The 21,320-nt window shown below is 39.9% G+C and overlaps 1 protein-coding gene across 14 annotated transcripts in view; it reads left to right on the top strand.

Annotated features, from left to right (window-relative positions):
- The window catches only part of nrxn2b (neurexin 2b), a 682,163-nt gene that overhangs the window by 453,982 nt on the left and 206,861 nt on the right, over positions 1 to 21,320 (top strand). The window contains exon 1 of one of the 14 annotated variants that reach the window (XM_040040739.1): positions 12,467 to 16,770. The exons of the other annotated variants lie outside the window; for them this stretch is intronic. Within the exon in view, the coding sequence (XP_039896673.1) occupies positions 16,437 to 16,770 (334 nt within the window). The 5' untranslated portion in view covers positions 12,467 to 16,436. Of the gene's footprint in view, positions 1 to 12,466; positions 16,771 to 21,320 lie in introns of those variants that run through there. 14 annotated transcript variants of the gene reach the window in all.

Below are 21,320 nucleotides of genomic sequence, written 5' to 3'. Positions count from 1 at the left end.
TTTAAAAGACCGACTGTGTTTGGGCTACGGCAGCCATTAAAAAAAGTGCAGGGCTCAAAGAGGCTGCCGTAGCCCGGTCTAGATTCTAAATATTGCATTCACTGATTCGTTTATGTAACCTACAGTTGATGCTCGCTCGCAAACTAGCCCCACTGAGGCACAGATCCATTTCTGCCCCTGATTGAATTTCAACTCGGTCGTTTTTGTGTGCCATTAATCCTATGTGCTTTTTTTTATATTACCGTTCCCTCTGCTCTTCCAATCATCCTAGATTAGCAATCCTCCATTACATGTTCCTTTCTCATTTTCATAAGCATTCATCCTCCTCTGTTACATGCTTGCAGCGGTGCCTATCTCTTGGCCAACAAAAGGACTTCCCTGCCTATTTTCTATTATTAGCGTGGAAGCCTAATGACTTTATCAGACCCTGTCACAGAGTGATTCCTGTAAACCCCTGCAGTGTGTAAGTGGGACCAGACATGGAGCCGAGCTGAATAAAAAGTGTAGGGGTCTTTAATTAAATCTGTCATCTTGGCATTTGATAAGCAGCAGGGCATTATGACTGCCAGCTATAGAGCCTGATGGTGGAAAGAAGACTGAAAGCCAACCGTCCTTCTTGTGTGGATGCACACATTTATATCCTCTCAGCTTTGCTGACATGTGCATTAAATAACTGAAAAAGTATCCATGTTAGTGAGCCAAGTGAATCTACATCAGATTTATCATGCACGGGACATTATCAGTAATAACTGAGGGTAATGCCCACACTACCAAGTGCTTACATAAGTGAAAATGTTCCGGCTAAACAGAAAGAAGAAAAAGAATGAACAACACATATCAGCAATGATTCATCATTTTTGTGGTAATGTGTGTGTGTTTTAATTTGTAAAAATGTGTAGCTCAGATATATTTGGTGTAACGAATATATCAGTGAATTCTGCGACTCATAGTTTATGCCTGATGTTAGTAGCACAGGAAGAACTGGCCTCTGAATAAATCAGAATTTAGGAGCAACAAGTGATGCAATGCTGTTTTTAATTTTTTAACCCTATAATCTTTTGTATTGTAGAATTATTTGCAAAATTAACTGTCTTTGTTTATCCAGTTGTTTGGATCAGTTTTGTCTGTTACCAAATCCATATGGTGGTAAGTGGTAAGGAGCTCATTTGTACTTCATAGCTGTTCAGCAGAGGTTTCAGGGAAATCACAATAGAAATCATCAGAAAAACAACTAAAATATCAAAGCAAGTCTGAATGTTTAACAGAGTCTTCAGAAATGGATTGCACCTGGAAGGTGCTCTCACAGCCCTCTTTCAGTCTGAATTATTGAGTGCATTCATGCGATGTGTTTACTTGGCCTGTGCAGACATCAATATGTAATGCTGCATCATATAAATAGCATGTGATATGAGATAGATTGAGGTGGCATATTTCCAGTGTATTCAAAGAACTTTCCTTAGAATTATGCTGATGTTGTTTTTGTATCTTTATATCTTAATTATTATGTTCATTGGATTCAGTGTTTTAAACCACCTCTCATCTGAGAAGCTTTTTCAGAGAACTGAAGAAGCTTCTCGGATGAGAGGTGAAACGTCTTCAAGCAACTCAAAGAAGTCCAGACGCTTTTCTTTCCAAAAAGCCCCTTAGACAACCCTATATCTACAACAAACATGTCCATGTCACTTAGCCAGAGCATATAGGTTCACAGTGCTGTGAAAAAGTATTAGCCAGCTTTATGATTTCTTATTTTCTTGCATATTTGTCAAACTTACATGTTTAAAATTGTAATATTAGACAAAGATAACTTGAGTTATCTGCAGGTTTTAAATTATGATTTCATTTATAAAGGGGGAAAAAGCTATCTAAACCTACCTGGACCTATGTGAAGAAGTAATTGCCTCCTAAAGTTAATGACTGACTGTGGTTCCCTTGGCAGCAAGGACTGCAATCAAGTGTTTGCGATCACTGGCAATAAGTCTTTCCCATCACTGTGGAGGAAATTTGGCCCACTCGTCTTAGCAGAATTGTTTTAATTCACCCACCTTGGAGGGCTTTCGTGCCAACGCATCTCAACGAGATTTAGGTCTATGCCTTGATTAGGCCACTCATAAACCAAGTACACTTAAGCATAAACTGATGGCTGGACATTTGCCTTCAGTACTTTCTGCTAGAGAACACACTTCATAGTCCCATCATTACAGCCAGCTGTCCAGGTCGTGAAGCAGAAAAACAACCCTAGACTGTCACAGTACCACCACCATGTTTGACTGCTGGTGTGATGTGCTTTTTATAAAATGTTGTATTCGTTTTATGGCAGGTGTTCAGCTTTTTCCTCATCATTCCACAGAAAGGATGCTTTTTGGCATTGAGCCTTTGTGTTTTGTGTGGTTTTCACCTCAGTACTCTGTGAAACTCTTTACAAATACTTTTTCATAGGACTATCAAACATTGGACCAATCTCACCAAATAGCTGTACATTCTTAATTTAACATAAGAGCCTATTTGTCAGTATCGGTTAATGTCAAAGTAGACTTATTCATGTCTACATACATGACCTTTTACCCTTAAAACAACTCACTGCTATAGTACATTTATGAAAATGTAATAGTAGGTTAGTAGTAGGTATTAAAATGTGAAATAGACACAATGTAAGTATTAATTTGCATCATAATCCAACATCAAATAAAGGAATTGAATAATTTTCAAGCTCAGGGCATCGTGCATTAGCCCTCTTCTCCCAGAGCATCTCACAGATAGAGATTGAGATCGAAAGGCCAAGTAAACAGCTTCAACACTCTGAACTGTGGCAGGCATTATTGTAATAGTAGAGGGCACAGCTGTCAGAGAATACCACTGATAAGAACACTTTATATTTTTTTTGGTAAAGTACAGTAACTCTCCCGTGCAATCGGACCATAATATGTGCAAAAGAAAAAGCCTTCAACATGAACCTGTGGCCAGAACACGAGTTGGCTTTCAGTGACTGACTTTCGATAGCTATCAATACACTGAATATTGGAAACATCCCCCAAGTTGTGGATAATATGTTTGTTTTTAGTAGCTGGCTCGAGATGTGTGGACATGTCTAATGCTCTCCGCTGTGATTTTTCAGTGACTGATCCTTTTCTTGGACGGCTCCTACCATGTAATTTCCCTCCACATGATACTCCAACCCAGCAGACTAAATGTCAACTTGCTCCATTTGCCACTGAAGTGCTTGACAAGACGTTCTGTTTCTTTTCCCTCTCACATTTATTTCTTTTAGTGGTTAATGATGCTTCCCCAATAAAATAAAAGTACTCTGTCACAAAATCAGGAAACACCATGGTGTTAACATTTAGTCACAATCGATCACAAATCACTATAAGAGCAAGTGTTTCGTAAGTTTTCAGCTTGACATTTTGTTGTAAATGCTGAATAACTGATGTGTCGATGCATCCTGTATCCTTTCCTTTGACTTTTACGACAGTTTAGGCAGTGGTCAGTTGTATCTGTATCTTAAGTAAAGGTAAACATTTCACCCGTATAACTGTTTGCATTGTATTCACCATCATGACTTAGAGACTGTTAGGCAGCCGCATGGCTTTGCTGTGTTTTCTAGTTTTCTTAGATACATTTCTTTTCCCTTACTCTTGCTGTCTTTCTTCATGGTGACTTGAAATGACTTCATTTAATAACCAGCCGCACCGCCACTGTAGGTCATTAAGTCTGTGAGAGAAACAGCCAATGGCTTTGTGACTAATTATTATGTTGGCAGTGTCACCTCCTGCCTCTTTGTTTGTGCTCATATCTATGCATGAAGATGAGAGAGGAGAAACATGTAAGCCTAACTTGAAAAATATATTTAACGGAATTAATTCAGCAGTTAATTACACTGATATCTTAATGTCTTATTTTGCTTCAGTGTGCTAAGTAGTTAACTCTTTCCTAATTGAAATAATCAGCCATTATTTGGCTAGTAAAATGTACAGGTCAGCACTTTATAGAATTCTGAACAGCAGTAACAGTCAGTGCAATGATGAGAAGTAATTTTCTCATTTAAAACCGCCTATTGATAACCTCGACCTGTTCGCTTTTCAACGCGGCACTTTTGCATCTCTGCAGATAAGTTCTGAAACTTGTCTCTTTTAGCTTCATCCCTAATGAGTCCTCGTGTAGCCACGGCAGGAGGGCTGCACTTTGGTGGTTAATTTCCTCTTTTGAGCTGAAGTTGTTGTCAATGAGGTAGATAACAAGGGAGAATGGAATGATGAGAGGCAGAGAGGTGCGGAAACATCAAGGACATTCCTGGATCCCTCTCTGAAAGTGTCCGTATTTTTCCTCTTCTTTCCTACTCTCTCTCGTTTGCTCTCTCTGTCACACTGTGGAGTTATTGTAAAAACGTCATGCAGTGCCTGATCCTTTTAGCTTCCTACTATTCTGCAGTCATTCAGTTACTTTAAAACAATTATACATTCTCAAATTAATAGTAAAAACACTCGTTATTCTATAGTGCTTTTATAATGTCATGTCACTTTTTTCTAAGTGCTTTCTATCTAATTTCCAGAATCTGATGAACACATTGGGAACAATTTTGGGTTCGGTATTTGCCCAAGGATACTATAGCATGCAGACTGGAGAAGCTGGGCATCGAAACACTAACCTTTCAATTAGTACATGACCTGCTCTGCCTCCTGAGCCACAGCCAACCCAGCAATCAATACAACCAGTATTCACCAATCTTGTGAATTCCAGCACAAGATGTGCAAGCACAGAGATGATCAATAAGCCACCAACCCTCTTATAAAATAAATGGCAAGAACACAATTTAAACAACTGGACCCTGAAAATAAAACAACTTGGTATGATCGTAACTGTGCAATAAATAAAACTTTGAGACGTGCACACACACAAACACAAATCATGAATCGGTTTAATCTCACACAGGGGGTACAGGCTGACTTTTTAAAATTAAAAACTTAACGTGTGACATGTACTTGTTTTATTAATTGAGAATAAAGAAAGAGGAAACAGGGAGTCAGACTCATCAGATACAATTCTTCCGAATATTTAAACCCAAGACTCTGCTAAACAAACGGTTTTCCTTTTCTATATTGCTTTTTAAATGTGTATTGGGTTGCTGTGTTGCGGACAGCAGCAGCGGTGGCTTCTGTGTGCAGAGCGTGTAACGAAGGCTGACACATCGAGGAGGCAGCCGTCACCCTGTCCATTAACTCTGAAATCCTGATTCCAGTCAGCTATACAGCAGCAAAGGCTCTGCACTTTGGCTGCACTCACTACACAATACACACACACTCACATTCACAATCTGTCTCAACCTATGCAAAATTCACACAAGACATGCCCTAAAAAGGATATTTTCTGCTTGGTTTTTTTTGGGTTTTTTCTATGTTCCTTCACAGTAAAAAGTGAAACTGCACACAGAGAGGCCTGGGACTGGGAAGAAACATTTTTCACCGAGGCAAAATCAGTGGAAAGTGTTTATTTCAAGTGTTTCTCCATCAGATAAGGATTGACACAAGAAGGAGCAAATATCTGAAGCGGGATTATGACTGATTATAAACGACCTCCTGGAGAGAGAAAATGATAAAGACCTGAGTGAAAAAAAGAACTTAGATGGGAGCTGGTATTCGAGGAGAGGCCTTAAATCACAAGTCTAAATATCAATACAAGATTGAGACGGACTGGCCCTGTTTCACCAGCTGAATGTATTTACTGTTTGGCATAAACAACTTTCATTCTTATGTAAATGATTCAATGTGGCCCATATAGAAAGATTTGTTCAGGAGACTCTTCAAACATTTAGTTAAAAAAAAAAAAACTTATTAAAGAGGAGAGGCAGGCACAAAGAGCAAGTATGGTGAGGCTGTAAAGTTACACATAGTTTCATGTTCCCACTCCCACATCAGCCCTCCACATAAGAACACACTGTCTCTGCATTAATATCAGGACCAAGACTGTCCTTGAGGGCTTTTGTACAGGCAAATCCAAACGTTGCCAAACAGAAGGCACGTCTGCCTTTGCCCAATAGCTCCACCAGGCCCCACCAAATAGATGGATGAGCTCCAACAAGCAAGTACAGACTACAGGACAGTACAGAGACATTTCAAAAACCTTAACTCACCAGAAACTGTTGTGACAGTGTAACATTATATCACATTTTTCACAGCGTATGTTAATGAAGGATTGAAGCATAAAAGGACTTATCCCAGGTGAGTTAACACGTATTAGGACCTCAGACTGAGATCATGTCTTGGTGCAGAATTTTTAATTAAGTAATGCTGAGTCTTTCTCATACTGGTTGGTCTTAGCCTATGTGGATAACTCCAGAACATTTAATCAAAGCAATTTAGATGATACATCAAAAGGTAGTGCAGATAACCACGCAGCTGAATGTAAGTTGTGTAATATGTGTTACAGCAGGTCTTTCTGTTATCTGTATCCTTACTAGTCTTGTACTGCAATTAATTATAAAAATACATGTTTTTGTAGATTTTTTTTCCACATACAGCAACCTTTTATCATTTATGTATACATGGTTCCTGTGGTGATATACATGTTGGTGTTGTTTACGACCCGTCAATGCACTGTTACGTTTAACTTTACTTTTGTGAGTTTAGTTAGATTTCAAATCAGGTTGCAGTATTAAACGCAAGCCTGCTTTCTTTGAGAAACCGAAACTTTGAGACCTTTACTGCAGTCACTGGTTGTTCACGGTGTTACTCTTAGCTTAGCAAATCCTCATCGAAAATATTGTCAAGCTCACTTCCACTTATGTGTGGAAACCTGAGCCCATGTGTGCGCCTCTGGTAGTGTTTAGTAAATACAACGCACAATGCTGGTGGCTTTTCTTATTATATTTGTGCATCAGCATCAATTGGTGTGGTGCAAACTATGTAGGCTCCTATCAGCAGTGGTTGAAATTGCTGCCAGAGCCGTGTATCTCTTATGCGCAGGATGAGACCAGGGGAATTCTCCCCAATCTGTTCCCTGCAGATTTCTCATTGTTGTTCTGTGTTAATCTTAGTGATAACACCAAGGACTCTGCGCTCACTATCTCGAGTTTAAATCGATAGGCACTTCCATTTATCGAACTTAGACACTAACAGAGCATAAAGAACGGCTTATGTCTTAAATAAGTTGCTGTATAGTACACCCTGTCTGTCTCTCTGTTGAGCTCTTTTTTTGCCCCCCCTGTTTCTCGTGCGCAGGCTCACTTTAACTGCTTTTCCTCTTCATGTAGGCTTTAGATAAATTAGATGTGATTCAGCAGGCATTTTAAACACTGGGGTGTCTCCTACCCTAGAGCTCTGCAATCTGGCTCCCCAGTAAGATCTTTCTTTTTCTCATTCACAGTCCCTTTCTCCTCTATCCTCTCCTGACTTTTCCTATTGCACCGTGCTCAGTTTCCCTCTTCCTCCAGTGCTATTGTTGGCCCTTCATTGCGTATAGAAATTGTATTTAAAATCCTTAAATCCTTGTCAAAATTTCTCCCTGTGTGCAAGAGATTACTGCAAGCCAGTATTATTCTGAAATAGCTTTACTAGGCACTCTCCCTCCCCACCAATCTTTCAGCATGTACTCTGATTATTACCTTTACAATGGCATGCAGAAAAGCATCCTTTTTAGGTCCCCTAAAAACCTGTAAATCACCCACTGAAGTTCTTACAAGGCAAAGAGTAATCGCTAAAAAAAATGATTGTTATGCTGCTTGTGATAATAATAATAAAGAGCTATTGCATCCTGGAGCTTTGTCACAACGACTGAGTCACACTAACACCTTGGTTGTCTGCTAGAATGCACTAGAAGCCTCTTTTTTCATATAGTTTTGGCTCAGTGGGTCTAATACACTCCAGGCCCAGTTGTCCATAGCTTGAGGTTAGGAGGCTCCTCATAGACATCATGGATGAGGGAGGATGAGATGGAGATGAGCCCATCTGGCCGAGACAGCTGGGTCCACAGCTGGAGGGACAGACAGTGACAGCTGACTCAACACACAGTGTTAGGCGGCAGGGATGGATGGATGACTGGAGGGAGAAGAAGAAAGCAGTGGAGAGACGATATGTAGAGGTGAGAAGAGATGGAAAAGGCTTGCCAGGCTACCAGCAATATTCTTAGTCTGCATTTCTCTGACGGTGCAGTCGAGGTGGAGAAAGAGAACGTCATTTAGTTTATTGCCGAACAGAAATGTAGTCAAGTTACCAAGTATCAGCGTGAGGGTACTTAACTCTGTAACTTTTATTTTATGTTATTTTATATTATAAGCCAACAAGATTTTAACAGTATCACACAGGATACATGCGACTTTGATGTACAGTTGTGATCAGAAGGTCCGACTTCCAAAGTGGGTGCACAAGTTTGAAGTTATTTATCCAAAATAAATTCAAACTTATGTGGCCAGTTCTTGTTTTTTTTAAGTCACTACCCATGACATTAATGCCCATGATGAGTGGATGTAAAGTTCTGATCTGGATTAAAAAGGAAATGTAATCATATTTGCTTGTCTGACATCAAAACATGAGCAACACGAGCAATACCAAAATAAAATGTAGAGCCTGTAAACCTCTAACGTTATATTCTAACATTATGTGGACACTACTTCACAATACACAAATGTCCAATTTATGATTACAAATGAAGTAAACAGAAGAAATGAAATGCTAATAAAAAAGGAGAATAAACAGATAAGCGGTGCCATAACCTTCTGTTGATGGCTGTGTAGAGATCTGTGCATGATTACCTGTTTAAAAATTAAAGAAAGAGTTTGTTTGCAGCATCCACCATCGTCTTACCACAGGGTGAATCAAGCCTCATCTGTCCCCGTGTTGTCACCAGAGTGAATGATTTTGACTGTGGGTGGAAATAAAGCTGATTCAGCGGATGAGACAGTGTTACAGCCCCCTGAGGGCCAAGCCATACCTGCACTATTAAATATTCAACATCCCAGTTTGTAATTACCAAACATCCAATTAACAAGGACAGTGAGAGCTAACATAAGATTGGCAGACAATGTCATTCAGCGTATGATCATTAATGAAATCTTTGAAAAAAAGGTTTCTTTACAACGCAGCGGAAAGGAAGAGGGGCGGGGTGAGCGAGTGATTTATATTTTATCCTCATCTCCTTGCTGTCTCCCTATGACTCCTCTTGAGGATATATCATTTCACATGATTAAGATGTGTGCAACCTGCTCCTCCATCCAAGCGAAACAGGAGACACCCCTCTTGGTTAGTTATCTTTCCTCTCTTCTCTCTAACTGTAGCTTCTCGTTCTCCCACCACACTTTTTTTCTTTAATATCTACCCTCTAATTACCAAACAATTCCTGCTTTTTTTCCCCTCCTGTGTCTTTCAACCTGATTGATTCGTTTTATATAACCCTTCTCTTTACCGTTTTTGAATTGATGTCAGTGGTTTAACCCTGTGTGTTATTATCCTTTTCAGTTCCTGTTACCTTGATATTTTACACCACAAAGCAGCGTTTAAGTAGATATTCTTAGTTTTCAAAGCTATTGAAGCCACAATGCTATTAGTGAATTCCTTTGCTCATAACTCTGTGCTCTAATGTATCCATCAGCTGTACAGATGACTTAATATTTTCCTCTCATTCTCCATTACACTCATTTTTTGTGGCTTACTTTGAAGGCATTGTTGGGTAAATGTATGCATCTGATTACCGACAGGATAATTGATGCTGGGTTGGTGGGAAACCAATAGATTTTAATTACAAAACCTCCCTGAGAGCAGCATATTAAAGTAAGTAAATAAACAGTATGAATCACATTACCAGCCACAAATTGGCTGCTGGCCCATGTTACTGTCTTTTCCGGCCCTAAATGCTACAGTTCTGTGACTGCGTTATAAACCGTTAGGGCTGATGGGTCGTTTGGGTCAAGTGACACTGCTGGGAGCAGGAAAAAGCTGTGGTGTAGTAGTAGTAGTGATTGCGTTGTCTATTAGTATTCTACTATTTAAAATGTGTTGTGTTTCTAATTATTTCTGGCTTTAAAGGCACAGCATGGTTTCCCTACACTCTGACCAAAGCGCAAACAACTAGACACGTGAAAATCAAATCACGACTCTTTTGTGTTTCACCTGTGCAATACCTAATACAGTTATACAATCCTAATAACTTGTATTTTCACAAATAAATAGAAAAATGTCTTCTTAAAATGGCATCTTTTAAAAATAAATAAATAATTAAAATAATGCTTTAGTGCCTACCAGCCTCAAGATATTGTTTATAAGCCAAAACACCAAGACAAGTACAAAGATTCTCAAATAAATGAATAAATAAATAGTGAGTTACATATCAAAGAACCTTTTTTCCCTACATGTGTGTTGTTCAGATAACAGTACCTGGTTAACAGCGTGCTTTGAGGATCTCCGGCATCTTTCTGAGAGGACAACTAAATACGAAAGCAGAATGGTTCATCTGGATAGTGCTCTGGAGAGCATAACACATGAAATAACAAATCGCAATTATCAGGGTTTGATTGTGAAAATGTTACATTTTACTGACGAGAAACCTTGCAGCTATTTTTCTGTCAAAGGCAAAAGTGGCTTGATACCAGCGTTGTATCTAAAAATCTTTTTGAAACTGGAAACTAGCTCACATTCATCATTTTTGTAATGGTTGTGTGGGTTTTTTGGAGCACAAAACAATGTTGTACTAGTAATAGTGGCAGCAGATTAGAAAATACACAAATATGTTACACTGGAAAGCCATCACAAGCAAACTGCTAAATAGTGAAAGGAGTCGTGTCACTATATGCGGAAATCATGTGATATCCATTTGAACTGTTTGAGAGTATGCTTAAAGTTACCCAAGTACAAATTGATTAGCCAGTGTTTTCACAAAGGTAATTTGGAACATGATAGCTTACAGGTCGAAGCACTAATAACTAACTGCTTTTTAAGTGTGCCCAGTTGGAGCCCAGTGAGATATATTTATTTCCCAGTTTGCTGCATCCAGCAGTGCACTTACATAAGCGGCCAACATTGTGGCTCAGTCTGGAGGAAGTTTCCCAGCAGTGCACTTACATAAGCGGCTAACACGGGGCCTCAGTATGGGAGAAAGCTACTGAATAGCACAAACAGGAGACTGGAGTTAAAAATTGATGACTTGCTTTTTGTGTCCCCCCCCCCCTTCCCCCTCGCTCCAACAAAGAGATTCAACTTGTCCTACTTTCCTGACGTCACCTAATGGAAAAATGCAAGCCTTTCTGTCTACTTCCTCTTTGGGTGTCATTGCTGCTTACATCCGTTTCATCTATCTATGCATTAACAGTGTACACATACATAATCACTATGAATGTGTTTTCTTAAAAAAAGGAAATCCCCTTTCACTTTGTACTTGTGTCATATTAGCTTCTTAACATCAAGCGGTGTTTGAGGTCTAATTAATTAGGTGCATAATGGCAAGAATGTTTCCTCAGGACTTGACTGTAGCATAGAGGCTTTGATCCCATATCTGTCTGCAAACTAAGCCCACTTCCTCCTGTGACCTCACTTTTAGAGTGTGTTGTTTCATGTACAGCATCTTAAGCACACATATTTTAGCCACTGGGATTGTAGGAGTGTCTGTGCATAATAGTATCACTGACATGATGACTGTGTGTGTGTGTGTAACACAATTAGTATGCATGCATGTGTGTCTGGAGTGATTGTTCACCTGTGTGTATTTTTGTGTTCTGTATTCCTTGTTCTTTTGTTGGGGTTTTTTCTGTGCCGGAGGGGAGTGCAGCAGCAGGTGTTGGCAGTCCTCTGTGTTTTTCATCATAATGAGTTCCCAGTCCACACGCCGTCCTCTGAAGGAAACATCTATAGTTTCAGTGACAGTCTCGTAATAAACCACAACACTTCCTCCATACCTTTGAATTTGCTTTTAAACAAGGTTCACGTAGAAGTGGTAATTGTCAAATTGGTATATTATAGACATACATTTCCTGTTTAATTTGTGCTTCTTATTGACTTTTTCACATTTTCCCTCTGTTTTTTGACTGCTCTAAGCATTGCCACTTTCTTTCGTTGTTGTGGATGATTTTATAGCCACAACTTAAAATTAATTTTTATACTTTCAAGACATGCATTTGTTTGACTTGCAGTACCCTTAAAGACAGCAAAAAAAAGGGAGGGAAATTGCACAAAAACAACTTGTTTGTCTGCTTTTACCTGTGTTGTTCCATGTGGCCTTGCATGGAAAGTTCCAGGTGTGCAGCAGGAAAGAGATTAGCTAAAGTGTTTCATATGGTGTAACAAGCTTAACTGTTATATATTTGCTCATTTATGTTTACTATTCGGTGCACTGACTATTTTAGAGCAAAGCTGATGTCATATAAATGAAGTGAGTTTGTGGCAGTTTTCTACATTACTTTTAAATGAATTTGTTGTATTACAAAATAAAAGACTCCAAAAAGCTATTTAAACCTAGTTGACCCTATGTGAAAAAGTAATTACCTCCTAAACTCAATAACTGTTTGTTCCATGCTTGGCACCAAGAATTACAATCAAGCCTTTGCGATAACTGGCAATTAGTCTTGCCCCACTTTTCCTTGCAGAATTGTTTTAATTCAGCTGTATTGGAGAGTTTTCAAGCATGAATGGCCTATTTGATGTCAATCAATCAAATCGATTGCAGTGTGTTGACACTCTGTCTGATTTGTTCACAGTTATTTGCAAACCTTCACCAATCTGTCTCATGGTGATTGCAGTCAGTCTGAATTGGACCGTGATTGTTTGGAGAAAGATTGCCTCCCAACAGGCGACCTATGCAGTCACCTTGCGATCAAAACTGATTGCTTAGAGTTTGAGGGTGTGGTTTACCTCTGGGCAGTCAGCTGGTCACTGCAGCTACTTGCAGTTGGTCACAAAACAAAACAATAGTGGATTTTTCTTTTTCTTGGTTGGATAGAGGTTGCTATTTTTACTCTGATGTCACTGAGCCTTTACTTGACAGCATTTCATACTGCCAGATGTGATTTATCAGAGTCAGTTTACTTGCCATTCATTTTCTTTCCAGAAAGGATGTAGCTAATTGTGCATTAACCTTTGGATGTATCAGTCTCCCAATCAGTGTTGTAGAGCTTCTGTGCTTAGCTTGCAGACGCTTTTTCGTATGTTCTTTGTAGCGTAAAGGCACTAATCATCCAGCGGTAGTGTTGCATTTTACTCTCTTGTTGTCCTCGTCTTTTTCACCAACAAAGGTAAAACATTCAAATACTTCTTCGCATCTAGAAAGCGTTTCCAACACGTGGACAATGGACACTGAGACTGGTCCACAACTTAGTAGGAGCCAGTTTGTGTATTCTCTCAATAACAGGAATAAAAAGTAGTGACATTACTGTATTATTTGTGTTCTTTGACACTTGGAGGTACAAAATGTTGATTTGGCTTCATATGATCAAGATAATATTGGTAAACAATAAAATCAAATAACCTGCCAGGTTATGTCAGCATTGTTCAGTTGTTTAGTGAGATAATGATGGTAGATACTGAAGCTATGTGGTTAAGCACATTGACGTTTAATAGGCTGGATGTCGAGACAGTAGCAGAATAAGCAGCATACCTGCATTCACTTTAGCTGAACAGGCCGAATAAAGTAGGGCCATTTATTAAATAATGAAGCTGAAGGCCACCAGCTTCATTATTTAATACATGTGTGACATTTCAAAGAGACAACCTTCACTTTATGGTTTTGTTCAGACAACCATTAACTTGTCTGGCCAAAAAGCTTTTCACTCAGTGTCTTCCTTCATGTTTATGGTGAGGGAAGTTTATGAGGTATAATTTTAGCTTATTTTTGTCCCACTACAGAAAGTTTCTCAGGAAACTCTGCAGTATTTTAAGCCAGATTTTGTGCAGTATAGTAGTTGTGTAACAGCTATCAGTGCTATATCAGTGTAACACGGAGTCCTGTTTTGTCACCCTCTGGGTGCAGAGAGAGTCTGGCTAAGCACCCGTCCTCCTGAAAAAAAGAGGGAAATCGAAAGTTGGTGAAGAAGTTCATGAGTTTGAGCAGAGTGTGGTTTCTTCCTCTGAGTTCAGCAGTTCATTCTTTCTGCAAGATCAGGACATGTTCCTCGGTCACCCTGGGTGTCACATCTCCCTCACGCTAACAGCAGCAAGCACAGCATCTCACATGTCCCCCGGGATGATCCCACCTGGCAGCGGTGTGTGCGTGTGCATATGTGTGTGTGTGTAGCTGTGTGTGGGAGTGAGAGAGGGAAGGAGGGAGAAAATTAGTTCTCTTCATCACTGCAAAAGACCTGCGCTGCCTTTTCCCCATCTTGGCTATTATTTTGCCTCTTGTCTCTCGCACTGAGCTCATGTCCTAACTGCACTCTCTATTGGCCATGATTTATCTGATACACAATCTCCTGAAATTTCTCTCTTCTTGCTGTATCCCTCTATCCCTGTTTTATTCATACTGCCTCTCCTCTTGCAGTAAACATTTCTTTGTACCCTGCTCCCATCTTTTTCATCCTCATTATATTGAGTCCTTTTGTTCCACCCACTTCACTTACTGTCATGTTGTCTTAACATCCCCACCTGTCACTCTCCCCCCTTCCACAGTACATACCCTGCCCTCATTTTGACATGAATAGCTGAAAATGAGTACATGGTGTGCAGAAATGAAAAGTAATGTGCAGAGGGATAAACTGAGGTGCTGTTATAAAAGGAACGTTGATTTCAGAGAGGTTTATCTGCGTGTATGAAGTTGTATCAGTCTTTATTGTCACTTGTGGATTTATATACCTTGTTCTGGCCATGCATACTTCAGCCGATGTGCTTGCTGGCATTGCTTTAAAAGTCACCGGCGCCTGTATGTGTGTGCAAACAACATCCATGCGTGCCTCCCATCCTTCCTGCGTGCGTGCTCTCCTCCTTCAATTCTCTCCAGTCATTCCCCTCCCACTGCCTCTCTCTCTCTCCATCTCTCTCTCTCTCTCTCTGCTTCAACCAGACGCACAAACACTCTCTCACTGTGTCTGCTCCGCTCTATGTATCATAGTCACCGTCTGTGCGTTCAAAGGATTCGAGTGTGTCCACCTTTCCCTCCCTTCCAGCATTATTTCTGCCCCTGACTCTTGATTTTTGCCCTGCCCAGCACGGAGCTGTGCGCGCGTGCCGCTGGGGGGGGGGGGGATTGGCTGACTCGATAGGAGGAAAAAGAGACGGGAGAACTGTGCGGGCAGGAAGGATGCGCTCGTTGCTGCAGCTTCTGATTCAATTAGCATGAATTTCACAGCAGAGGCAGTAGCGGCAGCATCATCACCAGACTCTCTCAGCAAGCCAGCTGCTGCACCTTGTGTCGGAGCTCTATTGAGAGGACCAGTGGCTGCTTCTAATCTGCTTCCCACCCTGGAGAGCACTGTTTAAAGGGGCAGAGAAACGGAATTTTATCCTCCAAGGTTGAAGAGCAGTCAGAAGTAGGACGGAGCGTGGTCACAAGTCCAAGGATTAGGAGCATGTTATGTTGAACTGAACATCAACCTCTCTGATGCTTTGGTTGTGGTTTAATCCTGTTAAGGTGTCTTTCTTGGTCCTGCTCTGCATTCCATGACCCATATTGATTTGTTTGTCAGAAAAAAGGAGAGAAATTCAGCAACGTCGCACTTGGAAATAGCCAATCGTTTTGCCCTCTTGTCGACATCCCTTTTTTAAATTTTTTTTACTATCCAGTCATTTATTCTCTTTATTCATCCCTTGTTTTTCTGATTTCAGCTGCAGACTGAAAGGATTCAGAGCTCTTTCAGGGATTCGAAGCCCCAAAACAGGATTTGGCTGCTCCTTCATCGCAGCACCCTTGTCTCTGCTCTTATTTTTTGCCTCTCCAGTTTGCACTCTGATTTTACTTCTATGTATCTTTTTTTCATTCTCCTGCTCTTCTGGTCTTCTATGTTGGTTCCTAAAAGCTCAGATGGGATGGAATGAGTCTTTTTCTTTGTGATGCAGGCTTGGATTATGGGTGGAGAAGCCCTCTGAAGCTCTCCCCAAGGCAAAGGAAACCCTATCAAACAATTAACTCAAAGAGCTGTACACAAGACATTTTTCAAGGAGCTAAAATGGAGTCTTTTGTTCACTAAATCAGTGCTGCTAAGCTTTGGTTAATGGATTTAGGTTGTTCTTTAAACAAAATAGGTTAAGTTTATTATCAAAAGGTTTAAGTGTTTTGGGAGAGGAGTCGGAGTTGTTGTGGTTCTCAAGGATCAAGTCAGACGCATTTGGATATCAGCACTAGACTGTTGGAGAATTCTTGGGGTTCTTTCATTTCAGGAAGGATTTTGTCTTTTTTTTCTGTTTTTAATTCCAATTGTTTTTGGGATTTTCAAACCGGGATCTTTTTTTTTTTTTTTGGCTTATATTTTTATTCTGAATTTTCCTTTCCTCCCCGGGCTGGAAGGCTGGGGATCATGGGCCCAGGATTCATTTAAGATGTTCACTTCCTGTGTGTGTCGTATGAGGGGGAGGGGCCTTACAATCCTTTCAGGCCCCACCCCTATGGAACAGGAGGTGGAAGTGGAGGTGGATGGAGGGTTACTAATGGTATCCAGGCCAAGTGCGGCATCACCTGTGGTGTGGGCTAGTCCAGCATTCCTGTTTAGGCTGGTGCTCTCTCTGGCACTGCTAGTTTTCCCGTGCCCAGCCGTGGCCGCACGAGTCTCTTCTTCCCTCAGTACCACCCACCATGTCCACCACTTCCACAACAAGCATGGCACTGTGCCCATTGCCATCAACCGGATGCCCTTTCTTACACGTGGGGGCCATGGTAAGATCATTCTCTTTCTGTTACTAATTACTGCCCTCTCAACACTTCTAAAAACTATCAGTCAAATGTTAACCAGTGATTTTCCTGAGCCATCCCAAAAAGTGCATTTTTATACCTTAAGGAATTTTTCTTCAAGAGGTTGAATTACGCTTGTAATGAGTTCCAAGCTGAGAAAACAAACCCGCACAGGGTATTGGTTTATCCCTCCATTGATTCCTGTCATCTGAGGAAAGATGAGTGGAACCAAGCCTGGGCTTCCAGTCTCATTGCTTCAGCTCCCCATAGGCCAGTGGGTGAATTCATGTCCCTGAGTTGGTGGATAAAATGTCTAGAAGCTTTTTCATGCTGGATTTGTTTTTTGTTTTTTCAGCACATCCCCAGCCAACTGTATTCTGCTACTTGTCTTTCAAATCCAGCACCCATCTTGGGTCTGCTGATTTATTGAACTGTGGCCAATTTATCTAATCACAACCTGTAGTGTAAATGTTGACATGTGATGGCAGCCACTAAAGGAGAGTGGCCTTAAGTGGTTGTGGAAATGCTAAGTTCCGTATGCCGATTGTCATGGTACATTGTGTACTTGAGAAAATCCACTGATAATTGCTTGAGCACTCCTTATTTTGTCCTACTTTCCACAGTATATGTCTTTGGCTCAGTGCTCTATGGTGCATCAGTTGCCGTGGTGTTCTTAGCCTAAGCTGTCAGGGACAAGACAGAGTTTCACACTGATGATTCCTTTGATGTTTGTCAGCCACAGCCTTTTCCACTGCAATGTTACTTCTCTTCTTTTCCTTGAATATATTTTCCTTGTTGTTTTTCAAAGCGCTGTACATACATTACTTTGAAAAGAGATACTAATAGTGTTTATTGATTCCTCACCGTGTTCACACTCGTGTCTTTCAATTTTCTTCTAGTTGGTTCTCCCAACAACCCTGGATCTTTCTGTAAACCAGTTTCTCTTACTAATTACTGCCCTTCTCGCTTTCTCAGTATAGCTGCAAACCGAATTAAAGCACAGGGCGATCAAACGACAAATAAGATTTCCCATTAAGTGCACTGACTTGACTTGAATTTTAAGTATTGGCTGACTTTTAGACATGTTCTACTCAATAAAAAGAAGAGAGGCAAATATTGATAAAGTTTAGGTGGTTTTTGTTTGGGTTTAAATACAATTAAGATTTAGGTTATTGATGCTTTGGATTTATATTCAGTTTTATTGTGATGTAATTGGTGTCATATTACATGGAGTATTTGAAGAAGAACCTGAATCATTTTTCCCTCAGTGACGTTGCTAAAATATAGTGTTTCATCCCAATGCATCCCCATTTTTTTGACTACTGAGTAACAGGCAGTTTTTCTTCTAAAGTGACAGTTTCAGCTGGTGTCTTTTCTTCATTTTCCTGCCTTCTCTTCCTTCTAGCTTAGATAATTGGATTGCCCCTTTAAAAACTTCAGTTGCTAAGCTATTTAAATTGACATAATTAACATAAAAATGTTCTCTGGCTCTCTTTCTGTGGATTTATGGCTGTCAAAGAATATTGGTCTGCCAGAGATATGGTCTGTTCGCCCTGTGAAAAGGAAAGACTACATTTCCATAGCAAACTTAGAGCTCAGGCTGGGAGCTCAACTCACACTTTATAGGTCTATTGGTCTTGTGTGTTTGTTCTCGTGTGCTGGAAGTTTTACTGTGATGTATTTTATTTTAAAAAAAGGGGGAAAAAAGTACACATTGAGCGGAATAGCTGCTAAAGCAAGATGGGGACATTATTTGGTTCACTGGTTGGTTGTATTTGTTGTTCTTTTTTCTCCCTAGCAGTATGCTGTAGCAGTTACTAATGCACGCCTACACAGCAAACACTGCTGCTTCTCATTTGGTTTGTGTTGTTTTTAGTATCGCACTTTCAGCATTTTCATTATCCACTACAAGACAGCACACACATTAGAACACTCCTTTCGTGTGGGGAGTCAAATACAGTCGCCATTATAAATACTTCCATTGGAGCCTGGCATATCAAGTCCTTGTCTGAAATGCCAGCTCTCCACATATTGTCAACTAAGTGCCACAGCTTATTACTAGAGCTAATACCCCACTCAGTGATAAGAGCCCACTTGCTTCAGAGCACTTTCAGTAGGCAGTTTCTCAACTGGATGTCATTGTCGCAACGCTGCAGCGGACCCTTTCCCGTCACTCATGTATTCGTTCACTAACATCATCTCGATCAGATCTTAAGTTGGCACCAAAACTCTGCAGGAGCTTTCTATCTCCCTGGAATGGTGTATGCCAAACAACTGCCAAGCTACTTCCATCTAGTAGGAAAGTAGGCACCTACAATTCATTACACTGTCAGTGTGGCCCTGTGCCGAGCTCTGGGTTTTAGCATATCAGGTCCATGAGACTCAAGGCTCAAGCACTATCTGATGTTCTCTTCCTGCTTTGTCATTATAATGCTACAGAACACCAGTCTTACACTACATGTATCTTGCAATACCATATATGGCAATTTGTTAATGTCATTTTTTTGAAATATTATATATATATATATATATATAATAATTCTTATTATTATTTATAATATTTTTTTCATAATTACATTTAAAAATGTAAACCTTAACATTTAGTAAAATTTTAACATTTAAAAGCCTTTTTTCATTTCAATTTTGATGATTATGGACTACAGTTTATCAAAATCAGAATTCTGGCATCTGAAATTATTTGAAAATTTCATTTTTCTTTGAGTAAATTAATGTTCAAACTGTGTAAATACTCTGTGCCTCTCAGTCTTGGCTGCTGACTTGACTCTTGACTGTTGTCCAGATGATGATCACTGATCATCAGTCTTCTAAACCAGAGAAAGTATCAAACATATTACCTGAGCCAGAAAGAAAGAAAAAAGGACTGGTCCAAAATTCTCTTTATCGGGTGAAAGTCAATTTGATATTTCATTTGGAAATCAGCGTCTTGGAGTCTAGCAGAAAAGTAGAGTGTTTAAAGTTCAGTTGTGAAATTGCTGTGGTCTGTGATGATTTGGGGCACTATGTCATTTGCTGATGATAGATGGTTCACTGTGTTTGATGCAGAAGCTTTTACTTTGCTTTTTGCTTCTATGTACTGAGAAGCTTTTATATTCTGATTTTCTGCTGACCACAACCAAATCAGCTGCCTTTAACCCCAGACTAGACTAGGTAAAGGGCACAGGTTGAAAGGCTCTGCTGGCCTATATGCCTGTTAAGTGACCCCTACACATATACATTGTTTACTCAGTATCTGAATTAGATAGGGGAAATTATGATTTATAAGTACAAAAACTATATGAGGCTGAATTAATATGTTTCATTTACAATACTTTTTAACGACAAGTGTGAATACGCTAGGACTAGAATTAGGGAGTGATTGCACTGAGGTATTGACATCCTGTGTCATTGCAAATAAAAGCCAATAAGGCTTGCCCAGAGCCTATTTACATGTGTGATCATCATTGATGTGCACCAGTGGCATGACCATGGTTTTGTTGTCACGTCTACCGGCTCTCACCTGTGCTTGCCGGCAGTCACCCCCTTATGCACACTTTGTATGACTTTGGATTGGTGACAAAGAAAATGTTTACCATGCAGGGTAGTCCACGCCTGAACACTTCGGTGCATAGGACTCAGGGGATTAAAAAGCCCATTTCTGTCTTTGATGTGTTTGGGGAGCCTCCAAGACATACGACTTCTGTGTAGATCAGTGGAATCTATTCACTGAGTGTCTCCAGAAGTGTGCTGGTTGTATACGTGTTACCCTGTTTTTGAAAAACTGGGGATGTGTCAAAATGACTTACAAATTATATTTAATTTACTATTCAAATAAAGCCCATTTTTCATTGCCAATACTACAAAGGCAAAGGAGAAAATAATAAATGCTCATTTTGTTTAAGAAATACAGTTTAGAACAGAAGTGAGCAGACATCTGAATATGAAATTATTCAAAAATATCACGTGGCACTGCTTTAAAAATATAAACTACATTATGATGTGGAAGTGAAAACACTTCATTGATGTATTCAGAAATGCAAGTTAAAATGCCACCCTCAAAAAGGACAAGACAAATAAACAGATTCCAGAAGTCACCACCTTTTCTGGGATTCAGCTTATTTAGGAAGAACTGATGCAAAGGGAAAAAATGTCCTGTGACTAGACAAATCTAAAATAAAATGTAGAAACGTATCTAAAGAGGAGAGGACCACAGGTCAAAGCCATCATATGATATAAATAAAATCAGTCCGTTTTGCTTAAAAATATTATGTAATCACTTTGTGAAAACAAATACCTGCACTAACAAAAAAAAATGTAAAATAGTCTGCTGAACTGAAGCTTTTGAAACAGGCTGATTGAAAGAAAGCGTGGCTTCAACAAGTTGTCAACCAGTTGACATACTGGAAAGGACCATCCAGTTCCTAAATAAAAAATACAATAGGAGGGTGGCAAAAGATGTTGGCTACTCCCAGTCAGAATTTTTCAAAATATGGAGCAAGTACAAACAAAACGATAGAACCCATCCAACCATTTCTGGG

This window comes from Simochromis diagramma, unplaced genomic scaffold (genome assembly GCF_900408965.1).
Source record: "Simochromis diagramma unplaced genomic scaffold, fSimDia1.1 OVJJ01000317.1, whole genome shotgun sequence".
NCBI classification, from domain to species: Eukaryota; Metazoa; Chordata; class Actinopteri; order Cichliformes; family Cichlidae; genus Simochromis; species Simochromis diagramma.
This window is presented reverse-complemented; position numbering and strand designations above follow the sequence as displayed.